Genomic DNA, 21,507 nt, shown 5'->3' with positions numbered 1-21,507 from the left:
ATGTGGCTCAAGTGGTAGCGCGCCCACCTGGCATGCATGGGGCGCTGGGTTCGATTCTCAGCACCACATAAAAATAAAGATGTCCACCAAAAACTAAAAAATAAATATTTTTTAAAAAAGATATATTCATTATTTGCTAGGTTACTTTAGCCTTCAGTGGGTCAAAGACTGCTCCAGGAGAAAATGGCATATAAAATAAACCAAACAATCAGTTTTTGTAAGATGCACAAAAAGAATCAAATTTCAGAGTCAGTCTGCCCTCTCACCTGGCTGGCTTGAAATCCTCAATCTCTATGGAGATAAAGTGCTGTTTGGGAAACCACTCCTGAAATCCACATCACCAAAGGCATCTTCCTGTTTAATGTTTCCACTCAAGCAAATGCAACAATTGGCTAAAACAAAAACAAAAACCTCTCATGCTCCTCTGAGACAAATAATGCAGGAATGCAGGTAACCATCTAGAGTGTGAACACTGAGGAGGGTGGAAAAGTCTCTGATTAATAGCCAAAAAGAAAGTGAGCAACGTGGGCTCTAGCAAGCTTGCTTTGAATCAAGATAAATCAATATAATTGGGTTGGAGCTATAGCTCAGAGGCAGACTGCTTGCCTAGCATGCACAAGACCCTTAGCTGTATCCCTACCCCCGCCCACACACATCAATACAATTGATTGAATGTAGATCTAGCCCAACAGGTTTACTTATTTGACATTTAGATTCCTAGTGCACAGTCTGAATAATATCACGTCATAAATATGATTGCAAAATACAGTCCAATAAGACTGAAAACCTATCATTCTTAGAATCTTTATTGAAATCTGAGAAAAACAACAGGGAAAATCTGGGACACAGATGAGTGAGAAACAGAAGATAACAGAATGGCTCAGTAGGTCCTGGGTAAAAGAAATCTACAGATGATTTAGTCACAACATTAGAATAGCCCCTACTTTAAACTTCTGCATGAATTAAGCTTTCTTGAAGCATATCTGTGCCTTTGCTCTTAAACCTCAAGTTATACTTTTGAAATAAAAATTGTTTTTCTCATGCAGCTGTAAAAGTCTTATAAAATACAAACCTTAGAGTTACCTGCCTTAGAGCTGGACAACATATATACTCACCAGCTCCATTCTGTGTCCTGACTGTGTGATCCTAACCAAGTAACTTAACTTCTCTGAACTTTGGGTTCTTCCTCATCCATAAAATGTGAAGCTTGAATGAAACAATACACATAAATGATCAATAAATATTAGTTCCCTTACCCTGGCAGAACTCACTCTTCCACAGAAACCAAATAAGATCCCACAATGACCATCTGGCATGACCTTGACTGCACAGCATATTATTCTGTGACCTTGGAGATAAGGATCTTGTGCAATCATAGACTAGGCAAACAGTCAGAAAATGAGCCAATTCTGAAATGCCATTATTGCTCCTAAAGGAAGGGTCTTCTGTCAGAAAATAAAGCAACCTTCTCTTCCCTGTACAGCTTTCCCAGAAATTTCCACCAAAGGCAGAGAGAAGCCAGTTCCAATCCCACAGTGGTAAGGAAGTCCAGACTTAGCCTGAGGCCACAGTCATCTCACAAGGACAGTTCTAGAGCAATGGAGGAACAAAATAAGACAAGCTAAGAATCCATGGGTCTGATACAGAAAGAGATGGATGCATCCACTCAGAAAAACTCACATCATATCATGTCATCTTCTTCCTCTTTTGTGACATTTCCACAGTTGTGCAAATTTTGCTAAATGTTAAAAGGCCTCCATTTGAACCTGCATCAATTTTTGCTATGAGGACAACCTCCTTGGGTCTCCACCTGGTCTGCTCCTAAAAGAGAGGCCCTCAGGGGCTATAGTGCAACCAGCCTGGGTCCATACCATCATGATCAGTGTACTCCACTTAATTATTTAAGGCACGAGACATTGTTTCCTTCATGGGGCAGAGCTTTCAGAGCATTCAAAATTCATGGGAGAAGCCAAGTAGTGGCTTGAAGCAAGTGATATGGTTTTCAATCAGGCTTCTAATTCCAGTTTTTCAGCATATTCCACCCTTGGTAAGGCATGAGTGCTGTAAACAAACAAGTCTTTAGAGAGGAAAGAAAGATAGACAGAGGCAAACTGGACTGATTAGCAGTTTGATCCCATGGGAGTCACCCTTGAATTTAGTGTCAGATTCTATTGGTGCCAAAATAAGGGAGAAGTCCTAATCACCACTCAGAAACATTATGTATGGCGTGTACAAGGCCCTAAGAGATAAATCTGTGCTCACCCCAGCTTGGTGAATTCAGCGCTCAACTGACACAACCCTATGTCATGGAAGACAACCCAATGCCAGAGACCATTTAAGTGGGCAACTCAGGGCCTGTGAAGGTGGGCTCACCATCCTGATAGAGATATGGAGAGGAACTACCCACACCCAGAAGCAATGCCAGATGAAACATTGTTCTCATACCATAGAGAGGTAAATTGAGTCCCCAAGACAAGCTCACTTAATCCAAGATGATACTGGACATGCTGTCTCCAGAAAGAGACAGGCAGGCAAGCTTCCAGGGGCTGCCACAACTTGAGCTGTGCACTTATAGGGGTCACATCACTCCCAGTAAAGCCCAGTACCCAAGACTGACTCCCTAAAGAGGACAGAAACCTGGCAACAACTCAGAACAAGAAGGTTTGGACAAAGGAGCTGCTGACATCGAAGGCCAACTCCTATTACCTGCTCTGTGCATACCTCATTTGTGATAGGGATGACCAGCCCCCCAATCACCCACACAGAGTCAGACCTAGGCTCCTCCCTACTGATTTGAGTCCCAATTGGGTTGGCACAGAACAAGTCTGACACCAATGGCAGCTAGTCATCTACATGGAGACAGCTTTCTCCTCCCCCTACTCTTACCTCTTGGTCCAGGTTCTCCTTTCTTAAAGCCAAATATGCCCAAGTCCTTTAAACAAGTAATGCTCATCTCTTTTGGGTTAAGGACCCTTTTGGATATCTGATTAAAATGCCCTCCACAAAAAATCATATTCATATCTACAACTGTCCATAGGGGGGTATTCACAGGCCCCATAATAAGAACCCCTCCTTCTAACCATCCCTATAGAGCACTGCCCAGACCCCTCTCACTCTGCATTTCATCCAAAAGTCCTTCCTCACATCTACATCTGGATGTTCTTGAGCACCCAGAACCAAATGCAGCACGGCCCTCTGCCTCCTTCCTTACTGCTCTTTTACACGTTGACTAACATCTTCAAAGCATTCAGGGCATCAATGAGCTGGGTCCAGAGAGCTCACCTCCTCTCAAAATCTGCATGTCTTTCTCACATGCACAAAAGATCTGCCCTACTCTCACAGCCGAGATGTAAACACAAGCCATCACTGTACCTCAGGGACAGCCAGGAGGCTATACCTTCCTAAGTCACCTAGTATCAGTCAGGGTACCTCCTGCTCTGTATATCCTCAAATATGAGCTGGTCCTCCACTCTTCTCTATTCTTCCAAATCCTCATGGGCTCATGACAGCAGGCACCAGCACCTCTTGTCAGAATACTCTTTCACCTTCATGCTTTAACTAAAACCAGCTGGTCCCTGAGAACAATGCTCCAACAAACACACAAAGCCGTTTTGTCCCTAGTGCTCCTATGCATGCAGGACACAAAGGGAGGGGACTGGGGTCCTTGAGACTCATTCCACACTCCTGGAGGTAGGGCCATTCCAGGTACCTGCCTCCTACCCACCATCACCTGCCTCCAAGTTCCTGCTATCAATCAAGAGCTTTAGCAACCAGCCCAGTTTCTTCTTCTACCTGCCTCCTGTTACTGTCACCTATACACATGACCCTCAATACCCTGCACTCAGTTCCTTGGCCTCCTTCATGCCAATGCCTTCTTCCCCCTTCTCTTTTAGTGACTCTCGCCCACAGCTATATGCTGGGCCCCTCATCACTTAAAAATGTGAACTGCATATTTCCCATCCAGCCCACATGGCTGATACTTCCAGCTCATTCTGGTGTATCCCACCTCAGAGAGCCCTCCATCCACTGACTTACCCCTCCCCACTGGCCACCTACTGGCTTCACATTCTTCCTAACCATTCCATGGCCTACCACTGTTGTCAATCCCAGGCCAATACCGTGCCTCCCCAGCCTAGCAAACCCCAACCAGATGCCTATCATCTGCCTTCTCCATGCCCACACCCAAGCCACTGGGCAACATTACAAAACTGGGTGGATGAGTTTCACTTTAAATTCACATTCTCTGACCTCAAACTGTCACTCTACAATGGCCACAGGCCTGTATTTTTCTGGTAGGTTTGCCACCCACTCCCAGACAATTTTCTATCACCTTCTTCTCCAACTTCCCACACCTTATCCTCCACCCCTGCTCTCTCAGTTGATGACCCAGCCTCCACTTCAGAGAAAAGATAGGAGGTACAAATGGGACTCCCATATCTTCCCACCACACCCAAGCCTGCCTGCATCATCCCCACAGTGACCTCCTTTCCATGGGAGGGTGCTTCCCCTCCCACCTCCAAAGGACAATCCTTTCCTGGTGCTCTGAACTCCAACTTTCTCATCTTCTCAAGGGCTTGGCTCCTCTCTCATCCTCCTCTCTGGTAGCATTCCCATCGGTGTCTTTCCTTGATACCTTCTCCCTCTCCCTACAGTCTCCTGTTGCTGTCCTATTTCTCTGCCCCCTGAATAGTCAACTTCCAAAAAGTGGTCCACACATTTCCACACAACTCCCCTTCCCAGACTCCCATTTACCTTCCAACCTGCTGTGCTCCTGGCCCCACCTCAACACTGACTTGGCTCAGGTAGGGGGTACCAGCTGCTGCCAGGACTCCTGGCCCCAGTTCTCCTTCCAGAAGCATTTGATGCCAATGTCTAAGTCCTCTTTCTTGAGATCAACTGGCCACCACTCTAGTTTCCTCCTCTCTCACTGACCACTCCTCCTCCTCTATGGCCACCTAAAGGATGGGTACCCCAGGCTGGATCCTGAGCCTTCCTTTTCTGTCTGCCTTCTCCCTCAGTGACTTTGCCCAATCTTCTCCCATCTGACCTCTCTGCTGAGCCTAAGTTCATAAAATTAACTGGTTCCTCCCCAGCTCTACTCACACTCTCAAACTAATGATACTGAACTTGGCTCCCTCACCTTCCTTCTAACCTGCTCTTCCTACAAACTTCCCCACATCTACTAGCAGCATAAGCCAAACACCAAAGGGATCCTCTTTATTTCCTTTCTCTTCCTCATCCCATATGCCATGTGTCATCATCCATCAGGAACTTCTAAAAAAGCCATGTGTGGAACTTGTCCCCTTCCCTCCCTCTCCTCTGACACCTTTCTAGCCTCAGCTTTGCACCAGTCTCTTTGCTTCAATTCTCGCCCCCTCCCAACCCCTTCAACACAGAGCACTAGTGTGGTCTACTTAGAACTTAACGAGGACCAAGTGGCAGGCAGTCCTTTAGTCTTATTCAATTGAATTCAATCCCACTACGCCTCAAGTAAAATCCACAGTCCCTGCCACAGTTTCCAAGGTCCTACCCAATTTCGTCCTTACCTGCCTCTCTCTCCAATCCCAGCCTGGGCTCTTTCCTTCATGTGCTTTGATCCTGATCCTGACATGGTGATCTGATTTCAATTTCTCAAGTATTTGGGACAACCCTTCCCCACTTTAGGTACCCTGCATTTGCTTCTCCCTTAACCTAGAACACCTTGCTCTCTTTCTTCACATGAGGGAGCAGCTTAAATGTCACCTCTTCAGAGAGGAATTTCCTAACCACACACTGTAAAGTTTCTCAGCCCTTGCTTCTTTCCCTCTGGAACTGAGAACAACCTGCAGTGGTTTTATTGGTGGATCCATGTATAGATTGGTCTTCTTTCATGAGGACATGGAGGGCACAATGACAGTTGGAGTGTGTCTAACTCACTAGAATGTAAATTCCATGGACAGAGGGATCATATCTTTTCCTCACTTCACTACTGATCACATGTTGAAATGATAACATTTTTGATATATTGGTTTAAAAAGCATTAAAATATTAATTTTTTTTTTTGGTGCTGGGGATCGAACCCAGAGCCTTGTACATGCAAGGCATGCACTCTACCAACTGAGCTATATCCTCAGCCCATCACATGGGTTTTTGTTTGTTTGTTTTCAGTACTAGAAATTGAACCCAAAGTCCCTCTACCATTGAGCTACATACATCCCCAGCCCTTTTTATTTTGAGAGAGGGCCTCATTAAGTTGCTGGGGCTGGCCTTGAATTTGTTATCCTCCTTCCACAACCTCCTGAATAACTGAGATTACAAAAGAGCACTACCATGCCTGGCTTCCTGTCATACTTTAATGTGGATACTAGAAAATGTGAAATTGCATATGTGGCCATCATATTTTTATTGGAAAGAACAGGTCTGGTTTGCAAGAGTGGGGGAGTCACAGATGATGACAATTTGTTGTGATAATTGGATATTATGATTAAGTTTTTTATGTAATAAATAATATAGATGGCATGGACCCATCAGGGGTACACAGGGGGCAGGCAGATCAGGCTAGGTTATGGCATGTTCCAACTATCAAACTAATGAAGATGGAGTCATGAATCATTGCTATTTAGCTAGACGCCTTGAAAGTTGCTTATGTAAAATATCCATTACATGTGCACATTTGAAGGCCAACACTGGGATGACACAGGATGTGTCTCAACATGGTCATGTAGTAAATATCCTGCCACCCCTCCCAACTCCAGTGGATTCCCAGGCCACTGTGAATGACACAAGTCTAGTTATTCTCATTTTCATAAGACTCAACACTTTCATCTCCAACTTTCTCTTTCTTAGAAAATTAGAATGAGAAAAACAAAGACTTGTATCATTTGGTTTCTGTGACCAACTCAACTTTGGGCTGCTGCCAGACTCAGTGAGTGGGCTGAGGGACAGTGACATGCAGAAGCAATCAGTCCATCTTTCGTGGGATACAGGCCAAGTCACATGGTGTGGGGGAGGAGAACAGACACAGATAAACTGCCCCTACACTGTCTCTGCCCTCAGGTATCAAGCTAACCTTCCAGGTCAGCACATTAATGCTCACTCCCTCCAAGAGATTATCCGCTCCCATGGAGCAAAGAAATTCTCTTCTCACAGAGGTTAATAAACTCACAGATCGCATTACTCAAAGAGGTCATGCTGGCAAGAATTTTAATGCATTTTTTAGAAAAAGTCTGGAAGAATTATTAACAAGAGAACAATGACTGGCTACAGGGAGATACAAGGGCAGAGAGGTGACTGATAGGGATGGAGCATGCTCTCTCTTCTTACAAGTTGTCCCATAGCTTCAGAGAGTGAAGCACTCAGAGTCTGTGGCCATCCCTGTGCACCCACTCTCTGGTCTGGGACTGATGGCCTCTGCTCCCCCTCCCAAGTCATTTGGCATGTTGGCAAGCCATCTAACTGTGGCCACCTGTAGAATCTCACCTTCTTGCTTCAAGTGACCTTTGAAGTATTCATAAATCTGTATTTGCTTCTACTAACTCTGTGCCCAGATCCCATAAGCAGCTATATAAACCCATTTCCTTTTTTCTTGATCTTCCCCCTGGTTCTCAGATCAATTCTTTGGGTCACACAGAGAAGGAAGTTAGCCAACCCAGCTCCCTTATTTCCTTTCCTACCACAGCCTCAAAATGCCTCTGTGCCTGCACCTGGTATCTGAGGATGATCCTCCAGGGTCCCTTCTGGAGGCTAACCCCTTCTCTTAAGCTCTGCACTAGCTCCTTCCTGCCTCCAGCCTCACAGTCTCCCCTTTCTCTACCATTTTCAATCTCTTGTTTTCTTTGTCCTCAGCCTCCCAACATGTTCAATTCACACACACACACACACACAAAAAAAAAAAAAAATCAGTCTTTCCTCAGTTCTAACTCTCCCTCAAGTCCACCCTCCTCTCCAGCTAGATTTCTCTACCCGCTCCCCACATACTCACTCCTTAAATGAATTTTGACAACAAAGGAATTTGTTTTCCACATGTGGCTGAAGTTGTTCTCAAAATTCATCAGGGCCCTACCATCCCACTCTCAGTAGTTTACAGTGTTCTCAGTCCCCACCCTCCTCTAAGCTTTCTGAGGCCTTTGACCTTGTTGAGCATACCCCTTTTGCAGCCTCTCTCCCATGGCTTCTACAATACCTCTTCTACAACAGCCTCCATTTGGGTCTCATCATCTCTCAGTCTCATTCACTGGTTTGTCTTTCTTCCTTTCAGTTGTAGTTTTATCTTTTTCCTTCTTAACTTACTTTCTCCTTGGATGGTCAAATCCATCTCAGAGGTGATGGCTCCCAAATCTGTATATGTGACTCTAACCTAATGGCTGAGTGTGAGAAGTGAGTTTCTACTTATAGAGGGAACCCCATGGATGGCCCACCACAAGTGGAAATTCACCAACCACATCCACCCCAAACTAAATTCTCATCATTTGCTCCAAAAGAACTACAACTCCCCTCATGTTCCCAGTCTTAGTCAATGTTAACCACTATCAGTCACAGACCCTAAAAACATCCACACCTCTGACAACTCAACCTCTCTCTCTCACCCCAACAAGCAAGGGCTGTAAATCCACCTCCCTCATGACTCTCAGAAAGGCTCTGGCCTCCAGAAAATGAATTTTATTCTCTAACAGGCTCAAGCTTAATTCCCAACTCTGCCACTTCCTGGCTGAGAGCTTGGCCAGGTTACTAAATCTCTCATATGGTTTCTCCAATTATGAAGGCAGAGATGCTAAGAGAATTACATGAGATATAATGAGAGTATAGACAGCCCTCTGCATGGTGATGCCAACCTAGTATGTTCTCATTAAATGATAGCTCAATTTGTGTACAAATTTAGCAACTATATAGGAAAGACCTTCAAGGTTTCTACCTCTCCATTCTTGTTAGGACCTTTACCTATCTGTTTCTCTTTTATGTACATTCCTAAAGGCTGCCTCAACTCATTACAGAACAGGGGAAGGTTTATATTATATAAATCTGTGCTATATCTGCTTTGTCCTCTCCATTCTTTCTACTCTGAACATTTCTTGCCTAAATTGTGGTTATTAACTATGAGGTCTCTTAATTTTCAATATCTTCAGTCTATACTACCCCTCATTATTGTCTCTAGAATAATTTTTCTAAAATAAGTATTATTCTTCCCTTCAAAATGGAAACTCTTTCTTCATTGCCTACAGACTAAAGTCCATGCTACAGCATGTTTCTGTACCCCACCTGACATCACCTCTTCCTCTCCAAGCCACTGCATGCCACTGCCTGGGTCAGGCCTCACCCATTGTTAGCTCCCTGCTGTCCACAAGATTATATCCCAAAGCCTTAACACAAAGGTCTATCCTTCATAGTTTTACCTTCCTGGGACCTTCTCCATACTCATCTTGTACTCCACATTCTTTTTTGCCTGCCTCTATGCCTACAATTAATACTAAAACATCAAAATATATTTCATTTAATCTTTACACAACCCTATGGTATTGGTTCTATTGTTATTCCCATTTCACAGATGATGAAATGGAAGCTCAGCATCTTGTTCCAGACATAGCCAGTGAATGCTCAAACCAAGACGGAGACCAAGGTCACTGTTCTTGACCTCCATTCCTCAATGCTTCCTGGGGGACCATTCTCCACTTAAACACCCACCTCCTCATTTTATCTGCCTGGGAAACTCCTACTCATCCTTCAAGAATCATCATGAAGGTCACCTCCTTCAGGAAGCCTTCTCTAACTCATTTCTGGGTTCAGCACTTCCTTCTTGTTCATAGTCCAATAACAGGGCTTATATTGCTGCCCTAATTATCTGCTCGCCACCCATCTCCCTCACAAGGGTAAGAACCTTGTTCTGTCAAGCTTGGCTTTCCTAGTGCCAATCCCAGAGAAGGTGCAAATATCCAAGTGATGTTCATAGGTAAAACAGTCAAGAAAGGAATATGAGGCCTTGGGTTCAATCCCCAACAGCACAAGGAAAAAAAAAAAAAACTGGAGGCCAAATTACACAGGGGCTAAGAACCAGGCATGAGCAAACATTACCTCCACAAATCTAATTAAGGGTTGGGTATACAGCTCAGTTGGTAGCAAGCACAAGACCCTGGGTTCAATCCCCATCACCACATACACACACAAAAAAAAAAAAAAAAGAAAAAAGAAAAAAAGAAAAGAAATATGAGTTAGTGAAAGGTGCTCAGAAAAGAGTTCATATTCATATGAATAAATAGGGATTGAAGAGATGAGACCTTGAAATCTACTGAACACTCCACATGGCTCCTGGCATCATATTCTTCCATGTTTAAATATTAGGTAATGTCTGTTTGATGTCTACCTCCTCCACTAGATTATATGCATCATAGAGCCAAAGACGTTCATCACTATGTTCCTAGCACCTACACCAGTACCTAACACAAGGCCACTATTTGTGGATGTTCACTATGTCTTGAATGAATAAGTGAATAAATATATAAATGATCAAATTAAGGATTTCCCAAACAACAACACAAATCACTAGGCCAATGCCCACAACAGGGAGAAATTCCTCCTCTTTTGTCCCACGTGCACCTCCCAATGAAAGCAATCAGTTGGCAGACTAGTTTTTCTACTGGTATATACAGGTCAGTTCTCTTGACATTCCCAGTGACATTCTTCTACTTGCACCACCTAAGGCTTAGTGATATGAGGTGACACTTCAGAGGGCAAACCTCATGTTGTCTGGTCACCTGATGACAGGAAACCAACTCTAGCCCTCACTGCTCAAGACCAGGAAAGAAATGAGTAGATGATCTCAAAGGAGAGTGCAGAATAGGTGAGGACCCAGAGAGTACCTGAGGGGATTAAGAAGTATTCAATTCCAACTACTCCAGAAGCACCCCAAGAGCCACTAGCCACTCAAAGTAAAAATGATGATGATAATGATGATGGTGCTATTTACCTGGCCACCATTTAGTAAATACTTATGTGTCAGGCATCATTTTACACACATCTTCTATTTAATCATCTCAATCATGTAACAGATAATTTCAGTGAAGCTTGGGCTGGGGATACAGCTTAGTAGTAGAGAATTTGCTTAGCATAAGTGAAACCCTGAGGTCTGTGCCCAATACAGGTGTGTGTGGGGAAGACAATAAAGCTTCTTAACAGAAATAAAATGACTTATCCAAGCTTACATTGACAGCCAAGGGGCTGGGGTTGGACCTGAGTGTATTTAACCACCCCTCCTAGGTCCCCTGGCAGGTGACAATGAATTTACCTCAGGATCAAACAGCCAAATATCCTCACTCCACTCAGAGGATTAGAAAGCTCTGCTTCACACCAGCTAAACTGAAATATGCCTGGATGCACCTCCATTGGGAGCTTCTTTTCCTGCCCTTTTGAGCATCTTGGAACAGGTTCCACTTCATTTCCCCATAAGGACCTTCTCTATCACCCCTCCTCCCCCAGGACAACAGAAGCCAAAGCAACTTTCTTTTCTCCATTTATCTGAACAACTCCAATTAAAAGGTTTCCCAATTAAAGATCCCAAAAGGGATATAATGCACAGGTAGTGGGGTCTGCAATATTCCTCACTAATTAGGCCCCTGTGGATAGTCCCAACCCCATAACCCACAGACAGGATACCCCCAGAGATGCAGGTTATCAAGAGCTGTCTGGGCTTGGTCACATCACAGGTTATGATTCCCTCAGGAAGGGAAAAGAAAGGGGCTGCTACAGCCCCATGCATAGCTGGGAGCCCACTTTGGCCCTCCTCTGGGTAGAGTCACCTGTGTACCAAAGGTCTTTTTAACAGGCTAACTTCTTGGGCTATGGATAATGCCTTATCCTAAACCTGTCTACACAGAGGTAGAAGTCATGGTCACAGCATTCTCAAAGGAACCAGGCTTGTGAAAAAAATTTTTTTTTTAATCTCTCTAGTCTTTGACAAATGTCTAAATGTGTTCCCCACAAGCATATTTTTATTCTAACAAGCTAATTTGAAATATAATTTAAATAATTTCTACCAGAATGATACCATATGACTAACAGCACCTCGGTGGCAGAACTACTGGAGACTTCATCATGCATTTAGAGACGCTTCCATCCTGCCGCTCTTCCCACACAGAATGCACCCTGCTAGGAAACTGGTTCATGATGCCAGCTCTCACCTCCAAACCTATAAATACAACCCAGGGGCAGCCTACATGCGCAATACCTAGATAATGCAGACACGTAACAAGCAGTGCTTAAAAGACCCTAGTATCAAAACGAAGGCAAATCAGGATATTTTTGCCCCAACTCCTCATGATGCATCTTTTTGCTCAATTTATTTTCACACTGGTGAAAAGCAAATTGTAATTCTCAGGATCTATAAGGTCAGGACTTCGTACGCCAGAGACTTCTGGCATTCTGAAAAATCCCTTTTCTCTATTGTAAATGTGCAATTTGTCTGCTGTTTGCTTCATGTTTGACAAAGGTGAAGGGAGTTATTCTTGTCAAATGGAAAAGAAGCCCTTGCTCCAACCTGTGAACCCAAGGTAAATGCTTTTCCAAAGGTTTTGGATGTCCGTGCTGGCTGAGGTGACACTTTACTGAATTTAGCTAGGGTTTATTGTTTAAAAAATATATATTTTTTTAAATTTGCCTTACAATTGAAACATATAATGTCCTTTCTGTATATATGTCTCTGTCACTAAGGGAATTCTCCTTTAAGGAAGGGGTGTAATATATACCCGACAAAGAGCCCTTGAAGTATAAGGGGGCCTTCCAGGTGGGGGCATGGGTACTCAGTTTGCAAAGAGTCTCTTTCTCATTCAATTCTTAAAGCAGAATTACTCTGCCCTGATATTTCCAAACAAAGAAACAATCTGAGTAGTTGGGTCTCAGTCCACCTACCATCCTTAGCAACAACGATGAATACTTGATGTTCTTACCGAGATTCACTAGGGAACAGTGACTCACCCAAAATTACACAGACACTGAAAATTACCCAATGTTAATTGTGATCTTGGTCTCTTCCATCATTTCTTTCCTTCAGTAATTCATTTAAAACAAACAACTACTTTAAATGACTGTCAAAATATCTTTTTAAAAAAATACCCTGCCTTGTTCTAGAAAGGATTTATATAGGTTTACAAAGATGTCTATAATTTGGCAAAATGACAAAATAGAAGTAGGTGTGTATTCAAATAATGTTGCAATTTATAGTTATTGGCATGAAAAGATGTCCACTTGAGATATTTTAAGCTGAAAAACTTATGTTACAAAACAGATGTATGAGATGATTCCATTGTGTTAAAAATACATTTGCTCTGTGTAGACATACACTTAGACACACAGTTACATCTACATGGGAAAAAGCCTGCAAAGATAGACGCCCAAATGCTGACTGGGGTTATCCCTAAGACGTGGGAAGACAAGTAATTTTCACTTCATCCTTTATGCTGTATTTTTTAGTAGAAATGTGTAATGTTTTTATAATTAGGGAAAAAAAGCAAAGCTATCTTTGGTGGTAGAGGAGAAAAGTAAAGGCAACACAAGGGCAGGGCCATAAAACTGAGCTAGAAATGAATGAGCTCTGATAAATTTGCTAAGGATGACCATACATTTGACTCCAAGTCAAACCTGATAATTTATACAAACCATTGAGTCCATTAGAAAAAAAAAAAAAAAACCTGCTCTGCTCTGAGTGCCCCCTCCGCAGACTATGTGAGCGGCATAGTCTCTATGACTCTATCCTAACAATTCTCAAGGCCACGAGTTTCAGAGCTGTTCCAACAAGAATGATGACACTTCGCAAAGTAAAAGTCAATCCAAACTCATGTTCTGGCCATGGCTACCTCCCTGATCTCAACTTTAATCCTCCTCTCACTTAATTGGCTCCAGCCTCTTTATTGTTCTTTAACATACCAGGCATGTGCCTGAGGGACTCTGCACTTGCTGTTCATACTGCAGGAACACTCTTCTCAAAATAACTACATGGGTCACTCTTCATCCTTCAGGTCATTTATGCCTCCTTCTCAGTGAGGTCTTCCAACTGGATCCCTTATCTACAACTTATTCTACCTCAACATCTTCTTTCCTCATGATTATCTAATAAACTGTATTTTACAAATAAAACAAAGCAAAAACAAAAAAGCTAAAGAGAGTATTCATTCAATACATACTCATTTAGCATCTACTCCCTTCCAAATTCTGCACATTTTTCCAACTCAGATAAAAATGGAAAGGGTCATCTCAATGAATGAGGGTGATTCTAAATGCTATTTCCAGCACCTCCCCATAGTATACACGAGTATCTTTCCTAAATTCCCCAAAGAGATGGGCACCCACCACCACCTCTTATACCTGTGGATTGTAAAATCTTATTTAAACTCATGGCATTTAAACACAAAGCTGTGTACGGAGCTTAACTTTCTTTTCAATATATAAACTCCACAAAGGCAAGAACTAACTAGATCTGTTCATCTCTGGATCCCCAACAGCACTTGCCAATCACCTTATAGATGAAGGGATTGTGAGAACCTAAGTTTAAAAAATCCACAACACATTGTTGGTAGCACTGCAAATTGGTGCAACCACTATGGAATGCAGTATAGAAATTCCACAGAAAACTTGGAATGAAACCACCATTTGACCCTGTCATTCTACTACTCAGTCTATACCCAAAGGACTTAAAATCAGCATACTATAGTGATACAGCCACATCAATGTTTATAACAGCTCAATTCACAATAGTTAAACTGTGGAACCAATCTAGATGCCCTTCAATAGATGAATGGATAAAGAAACTGTGGTATATATACACAATGGAATTCTACTCAGCATTAAAAGAGAATAAAAGTATAGCATATGAAGGTAAATGGATAGAGTTGAAGAATATCATGTGGAGTGAAGTAAGCCAATCTCAAAAAAAAAAAACAAAGGCCAAATGTTCTCTCTGATAAGTGGATGTTGATCCATAATTGGGGGTGGGGAGAGAATGGAGAAACTTTGGGCAAAGGGGAGAGAAAAGGGGGAAGGGACATGGGGCCAAGAAAGATGGTGGAATGAGATGAGCATCATTACCCTAGGTACACGTATGACTGCATATATGGTGCGACTTTACATCATGTACAACCAGAGAAATAAAAAGTTGAAAAGTTGTGCTTCATTTGTGTACAATGAATCAAAATGCATTCTGCTGTGATGTATAACTAATTAGAACAAATTAAATAAATAAAAACCCCACAACAGGACCAAGGCAATACAAGTTTACTTCAATATATCTGAGTAATTATATCCATTTCAGTTAACTCACACCCCAAAGAAAAACCCTATAATTTGTAGGAACTATGTAATTCAGTGTGATTCAGGAAGAATGGAAAATTAAAGAAGAAATGAACATCAAAAGAAAGTTAATCAGTATTGATTACTGAAAGGCAGCCAGAGGTGTTAGATTACCAAGATTGTGACATTCATACATTGCAAGGCAATCTTGACTAAACAAAATAAATAAGTGTAAAGTGAAGCCAAACAGTAATACAATAGATCTGGTTTGTAAAAGCTGACAAAATCAGCTAAAAGTCACAACAGCAGACAAGATGGCTCTTCTGCCAGCCTTTTACAGAAGAATAAAAAATGTAATTTAAACCCCTATACTCAGGTGACAGCAGACAGACCAAAAATTGACCCACATCACAATGAAAGCTAACTGGCTTGCTTTGACATTAAAAGAAAACTATATTCTCTCTCTTTCTCTCTTGGCCCTTACAATTCCCAATTAATCAAGCTATATAAAAGGTAATCCAAAAATTATCACAACTTCTAGGCAAGTATCCAAGCAAAACTGCCACCGCATTCAAGTACTAACTCCATCAAAAAATATTTATTGAAGGTCTATTAGGTGCCAGGTACTGTGCTGGGTGCTGGATACAATGGTGAAAAAGGAAAGGCCCTAAGTTGGTAGACTGATATTGGAAGAAGAAAGATTATAAGTCTTCTTCCAATATCAGTCTACCAATAAATAAATGATTACACATGTGTCATGACAAGCAACTGTAGGATACAAAGGTGGAGTTGTGTTAGAGTTCTGGGAAAGTGTATTCTTGATGGGGTGGTTGGAAAGGCTGAGCGGGTGACCCTGACCAAAATCTGAAGAAAGAGAAAGTGTAGATCCAAGCAGAGGAAACACCAAGTTCAAGGGCCCTGGGGAGGAGAAGAGTTAGTAGAATGCAATGAGAGACAAAGTGAAAGGGAGAAAGGAGAAGCTGGAAATGGGGCAGGGGCCAGCATCTTGTCTGGTAAAGGGTGTTTAAGGAGAATAACATCATCTGATTTGCAATTTTAAAAAATTTGCAATTTTAAAAGCTGGTCATTCCAGCTTCTGGGTGCAGAATGGACTGGAGGTAATCGAAAGCAGAAGGGGGTATGTTAGGAAGTTTGTCCAGGATGGAGGTGATGATGGCCAGGACTAGAATGGGATCTGTGATTATGGGTTGAGGTGAGCACTCTCCAGATATATATTGGAAGTAGAACCCATGGGACCAACTGAATGTAGGAGGTAAGAAACAAAGATGATTCTTCGCAAATAAGGGGATAGTGGGGCTACTGAATAGGATGGAGAAGACAAGAGGGAAGGTGAGAACTGCAAGGAATATCAAGAGCTCCGTGTATCAACAAGAGTCAGAAGCCCTGAGAAAGGTCTATATTAGAAATTTAAAAAAAAAAAAATGAGGGTCACTGACAGATAACATCATGGGGAAATGGGAGAATAAGTTGGGAGAGGATACTATTACCTAGGAAGGAAGTATTGACACAGAAACGAAACCAAGACCAGTCCCTAAGCAACCCTACCATTTGAGGCAAAGGAGCGGCCAGTAGGGATACTGAAAAAACAAAAAAAAAATCAGGAAGGCAAAAGGAAAGTCAGCGAAATGTGGTGCTACAGGAGCTGAGAGGGGAGCTGTTTCAAGGAGGAGGGAGTGGCCATTTGGGAAGAATGCCACTGTAAGGTAAAACAAGATAAGGGAAGAAATCTGGCAGTTTCAATGCAGAGGAGGAAGCAGAAGCTATACTGTAGATGGAGGAGGACAAACAAATAGTAGGAAAAGAAAGTGGAGATGGTGTGTTTGAACATATATTTTGAAATGTCTTCAGGAGAAGGGGAACAAAGAAGTGGAACAGAAGCAGGAAAGGGATGCAGGTTGGATGGAGAGGTCCTTTTTAAAATGGAAAAGGCTAAAGCTGTGCTATCCAATATGGCAGCCACTAGCTTATACATGGTGATTTAAATTTAAATTAAGTTTAAAATTCAGGTTCTCAATCACACTAGCCACATTTCAAAAGCCCAGTGGCTTCCCATGACTGGTAGCCACTATACTAGACCATGTAGGTATAGAATATTTCAAGCACCATAGAAAATTATTGGGCAGTGCTAAACTAAAGCATGTTCCTATACTGATGGAAAAGACTCTGGAGAGAAAGGAAGTTAGAAAGGAAGGATATCCTCTGAAAAGATGAGAGGGGATGGATAGAGGCTACACCAGGAAAAGTGGGCCTCTGCTAGGGGAGCAGGAGAGACTGCTATCCAGCAAACAGGCAGAAGACAATGACAGCTACACACTAGACTATAGGCCTGGCAGGAAAACGAAGACTTTCCCTTGGTCTGTGGCTGCTATTTTGTCCATGAAAAGGGAGGTGAAGTATGTGTATGGAAGAGGGAAGAGAGATCTGAAAAGGGGAGCAGATATGAAATAGTTGCCTTGGGGAGTAACAGCACAAACTCACCAGGGAGACCACACACTTAACGCAAAACACTTCACAAAAGAGAAGTGAGAAATGGCAGTGAATGTCTGAAGGAGGAAGGGCATGTCAGGTGGGGAGAGATAAACTAAGATGGATTGGGTTTTTTGTTGTTGTTGTTTTGTTTTGTTTTTTCCTTTACTCCTGGACATGTCTACACAGTAGAACCATGACAAAACATAGGACCATGGCAAGGTTTCCTACTGGCTGCCCTTTCTTGGTTCTTCCCCCTCCATCCTACACAACACTCAGAAAGGATGACATTGATTCTATTTTTGGTTAAAATGGCTCCCTCCACCTCCTCAGTCTAAACTGCTTACCCTGCTCTTAGCTCAATCTCAATTTACAACCATGGTTTGTACATTCACATAAATTATAGAAGCAGCAGATATATTAAAAATGGCAGATGTAGGTAGGAGTTACAAACCAGCCTTTACCTACAAGAAATGAATAATATACATTTATAAAATGATATTAAAATTACATGAAGACATGTTCTGAGTTTAACTAAATCCCCAAGCTATTCTCCCTGCTTTTCCACAATCAAAAAATTATTTTCTGACATTTTCTTTAAGGTTTTAAAACATTTTCATTTCCACAGATCTATTTGATCTCAACCACAGTTTCAATATTTGTTTTTGATCACACAAGTTTGCTGGGTTGGTTTTGTGTTGGCGGGGAGGCGGGGGGCAGAGAGAGTTAAAATTACCAGATTCCTTTTATCTTCCATCTTGAGACATACATTTGCCAACTCCTTCTTTCCATTTTTTTTTTTTTTAAGTATGAAATCTGAGATCCTCAAAGGTTCCCCCTGTTCAAAGATCAGTTCTTTCATAGTCCTCTGAGGAATCACGGAAATGTTACAGAAACACTGCCTCGCAGCTAGGGTGCCTCTGGTAAAATCACCCACAGCTGCCATATGTGTGAAGTCTCTTGGATGGGAACCAACATCTTAAACAAACTTCCTCTCTCCTCTCTTCCCCCCACCCCCAGGTCATATTGGTGGACAGCCCTCATGCCTCCCTTTCTCAAAATTCCTCTTGGCCTGCCTGTGCTCTCTCCAAACACTCTGCAGTCTTCATAAATAAGGCTCACTGGGTAAAATGACTCCAGATACTTATGTGGAGTAAGGGACAATAAAGCCCCTGACCCAAGGAAGCTGGTTCAGGCCACCAGGACAACTTTGCCCCTTTCCACATACCTTTGCCTTCCCATGTCCCACCCATCCCAAACAGGAAAGCAAGATCTCCAGACCCAGCAGAAGTCTCTGGTTTCTATAAAAGTCTGTTTGAAGTGTACAATGAATCAAAATGCATTCTGCTGTCATATATACCTAATTAAAATAAATAAATTAATTAATTTTTATAAAGTCTATTTGAAGAACGCTGGGCTCAGCAGCAGAAAACAAAGAGATTCAGGAACTCTGGTTCACTTCCTTATCCCCATGCCCACTATCAGGCAAAGGCCTTGGTTCTGCCCATGACCTTATACTAAGTGCCCACCTTCTCCAAAAGCTCATCAGCTATACAACCTGGAAGATAGCATCAAAATACTTCAGGCTTCAGTTTCCTTTTCTGAAAAATGGGCACAATAACCATTCTCTGAATATGGACAGCACAACACCACCACGTACTCACATCAGTGAGCAGATGTGAGGAATTACTGTTATTAGCACAGTGGCTCCCTGACTCACAGCTCAGAGAGACACTAAGGAGAAATCAATCCTGCTTTTTAAATTACTTTATATACTTAGAAACATTAGTCACTTCAAAGAGTATTTCAACTTCCCTCCTGAACATCTACTCAGTTGTTTGAAAAGACTGAAGCCTCACCTAGGTTCCTTACAGACTTCCACATCTTCAGCCATCTCCAAGATGTCTCAAAGTCCACTGCTCCTGCGCTGGAGGTTTTTACTATTTGATGTGTTCCTTTTCCAAGAAAACTTCGATTTCTATTTTGCTTGGAATAACCCAAACATGGAAAACGACAAACTGTTTTTCACACTCACAAACACAGGCCCTGGAGTTGATCGCACCGGGGGCGAAGGGACTCCGGAATGGTCGAGGCACTGAGGCCGGCCGGGGCGCTGGTCCCTGCCAGGTGTACCCACGGCTGGCTGGCTAGGAGGGTAAGGGCCCCAGCTCCGGGGGGAAAGTCCGCGCCCCCCAGGCTCAGAAGTCGGCTGGAGGAGGCAGGGACGGGGTGGACCGTCAGGGGCTGCGCGCCAGCGCACAGAGCTGCAGCCCCGCAGCCCTCGGGGAGCGCGGCGCGGGCACACTCACCCCATCTCCGGCGCTGCTCCGGCGGCCGCTCCGACGGGGCCCTTGCGCTCGCTTTCCGCCCGCTTGCAGCCGCCCCCTGCGCGGCACATGCGGCGGCCCGTGCGCGCCCGGCTTAGCCCAGGCGCCGCTCCATGCCGCGGGCTGCGCGGCCACTGCTGCCGCTGTTCTCGCTGCCGCCGCCGCCGCCGCCACCAGGCGCGGGGGGCGGGGGCTGGGCCGCCGGGAGCTGGGCGGCCGCGATCGGGCGGCGCCCGCCCCGCCCCGCCCGGCTCCTTACGTAACCTCGTGGCCCCGAGGCCGAGGGCCACCAAGAGGCGGGGTCGCGGTAGCGCGTGCAAAGTCCCCAGCACCGCCGCGCAGTCTCTGCTTTCCTCTCCGCCAGCTCCCTTCTCTTAGCCGACCCCACGCTGGTGTGTCCCCACCCCGTACCCACCTCGGGGCTTGGCGCAGCGCCGAGTGCATCCTGCTTGAAGTCCCTCCCGCAGCTGGTGGGGACTTTGAGGTTACCTTTAGTTTGTAGATGAGAGAACCAGAACCAAGGCCCAAGGAGAGGAAGGAATTTGCCCAAGGTCACAAATTAAGATTAGTGTTCAGATCTCCAGAATCTGAAAAGGACACATCCATGCCTCTCCTTAAAGTCCACTTAATCTGCCAGGCTAGGTGGTTTTAGGGTGCCTGTCACATTGAATTCTGGAAGGCAACACAGCAGGGAGAATACTACACCCTGAAGCAGGTGGTTTAGGCTCTTCCCTAGGTAAAGATGAGATGGGGTCTTCCACATGGAGGGTCACTGATTTTAAAGAGGCTTCATCAAGCTTGGTTTTACTCTTAGAGCAAAGCAACTTGGAATGGCAAAAGAATAAGGTAAGGAGGAAGAGTCTCTTAATCCTTAACCTCTCCATATTTCAGGTCCTAATTCCCTACCAAAGGCTGGCACTGGGACTAGCCTAACCTTCATCCCCCCTCTGGGCCCTCCACAGGATCATCTTCTGCTGAGAACACACTGCTCACATGAACCTGGCATCTGAGGACGGTAAAAATGTCAGAGGACAAGCAAATGGAACAGGACCAGCAGCCTAGCCCTGCCCTCATCTCTCTTGGGACCACAACTGTCACCTTCTAACCTCCCCTGTTTTCTCACAGCAGCACCAATTCCTCTCCTAATCTGTGCTTCACACTGTGGCCAGTAATTTCTCAGATACAAATGTGATCATGTCACTCTTCTATTTAATATCCTTTAGTGGCTATCCACCCATTGTCCTTGGGATAAAGACCAATATACTGAACATGCCTACAAAGGTCTGCCCAGTGGGCTTCCACTGGCCTCCCCAGACTTTTCTCCTCCCATTCTCCTTTTGCTTTTTGTACTCTAGCCAACTGGCCATTCTTTCAGCCTTTGCACATGCTATTCTCTCAGTCTGGGAAGATTTTTCTCCTCTCTTATCTCTGTCATCCCAACTCCTTT

The 21,507-nt window shown here is 43.7% G+C and overlaps 1 protein-coding gene across 3 annotated transcripts in view; it reads right to left on the bottom strand.

Moving 5' to 3' along the window:
- Homer2 (homer scaffold protein 2) overlaps positions 1-20,226 on the bottom strand; it is a 99,140-nt gene extending 78,914 nt beyond the window's left edge. For 2 of the 3 annotated variants that reach the window (XM_026388135.2, XM_026388136.2), the window contains exon 1: positions 20,043-20,226. In XM_026388135.2, coding sequence (XP_026243920.1) covers positions 20,043-20,131 — 89 coding nt within the window. In that variant the 5' untranslated portion in view covers positions 20,132-20,226. Of the gene's footprint in view, positions 1-19,592; positions 19,715-20,042 lie in introns of those variants that run through there. The other variant, XM_026388137.2, reaches the window with a different exon arrangement.
- Positions 20,227-21,507: the final 1,281 nt, after the last annotated feature.

Source organism: Urocitellus parryii, chromosome 6, assembly GCF_045843805.1.
Source record: "Urocitellus parryii isolate mUroPar1 chromosome 6, mUroPar1.hap1, whole genome shotgun sequence".
Lineage (NCBI taxonomy): Eukaryota > Metazoa > Chordata > Mammalia > Rodentia > Sciuridae > Urocitellus > Urocitellus parryii.
This window is presented reverse-complemented; position numbering and strand designations above follow the sequence as displayed.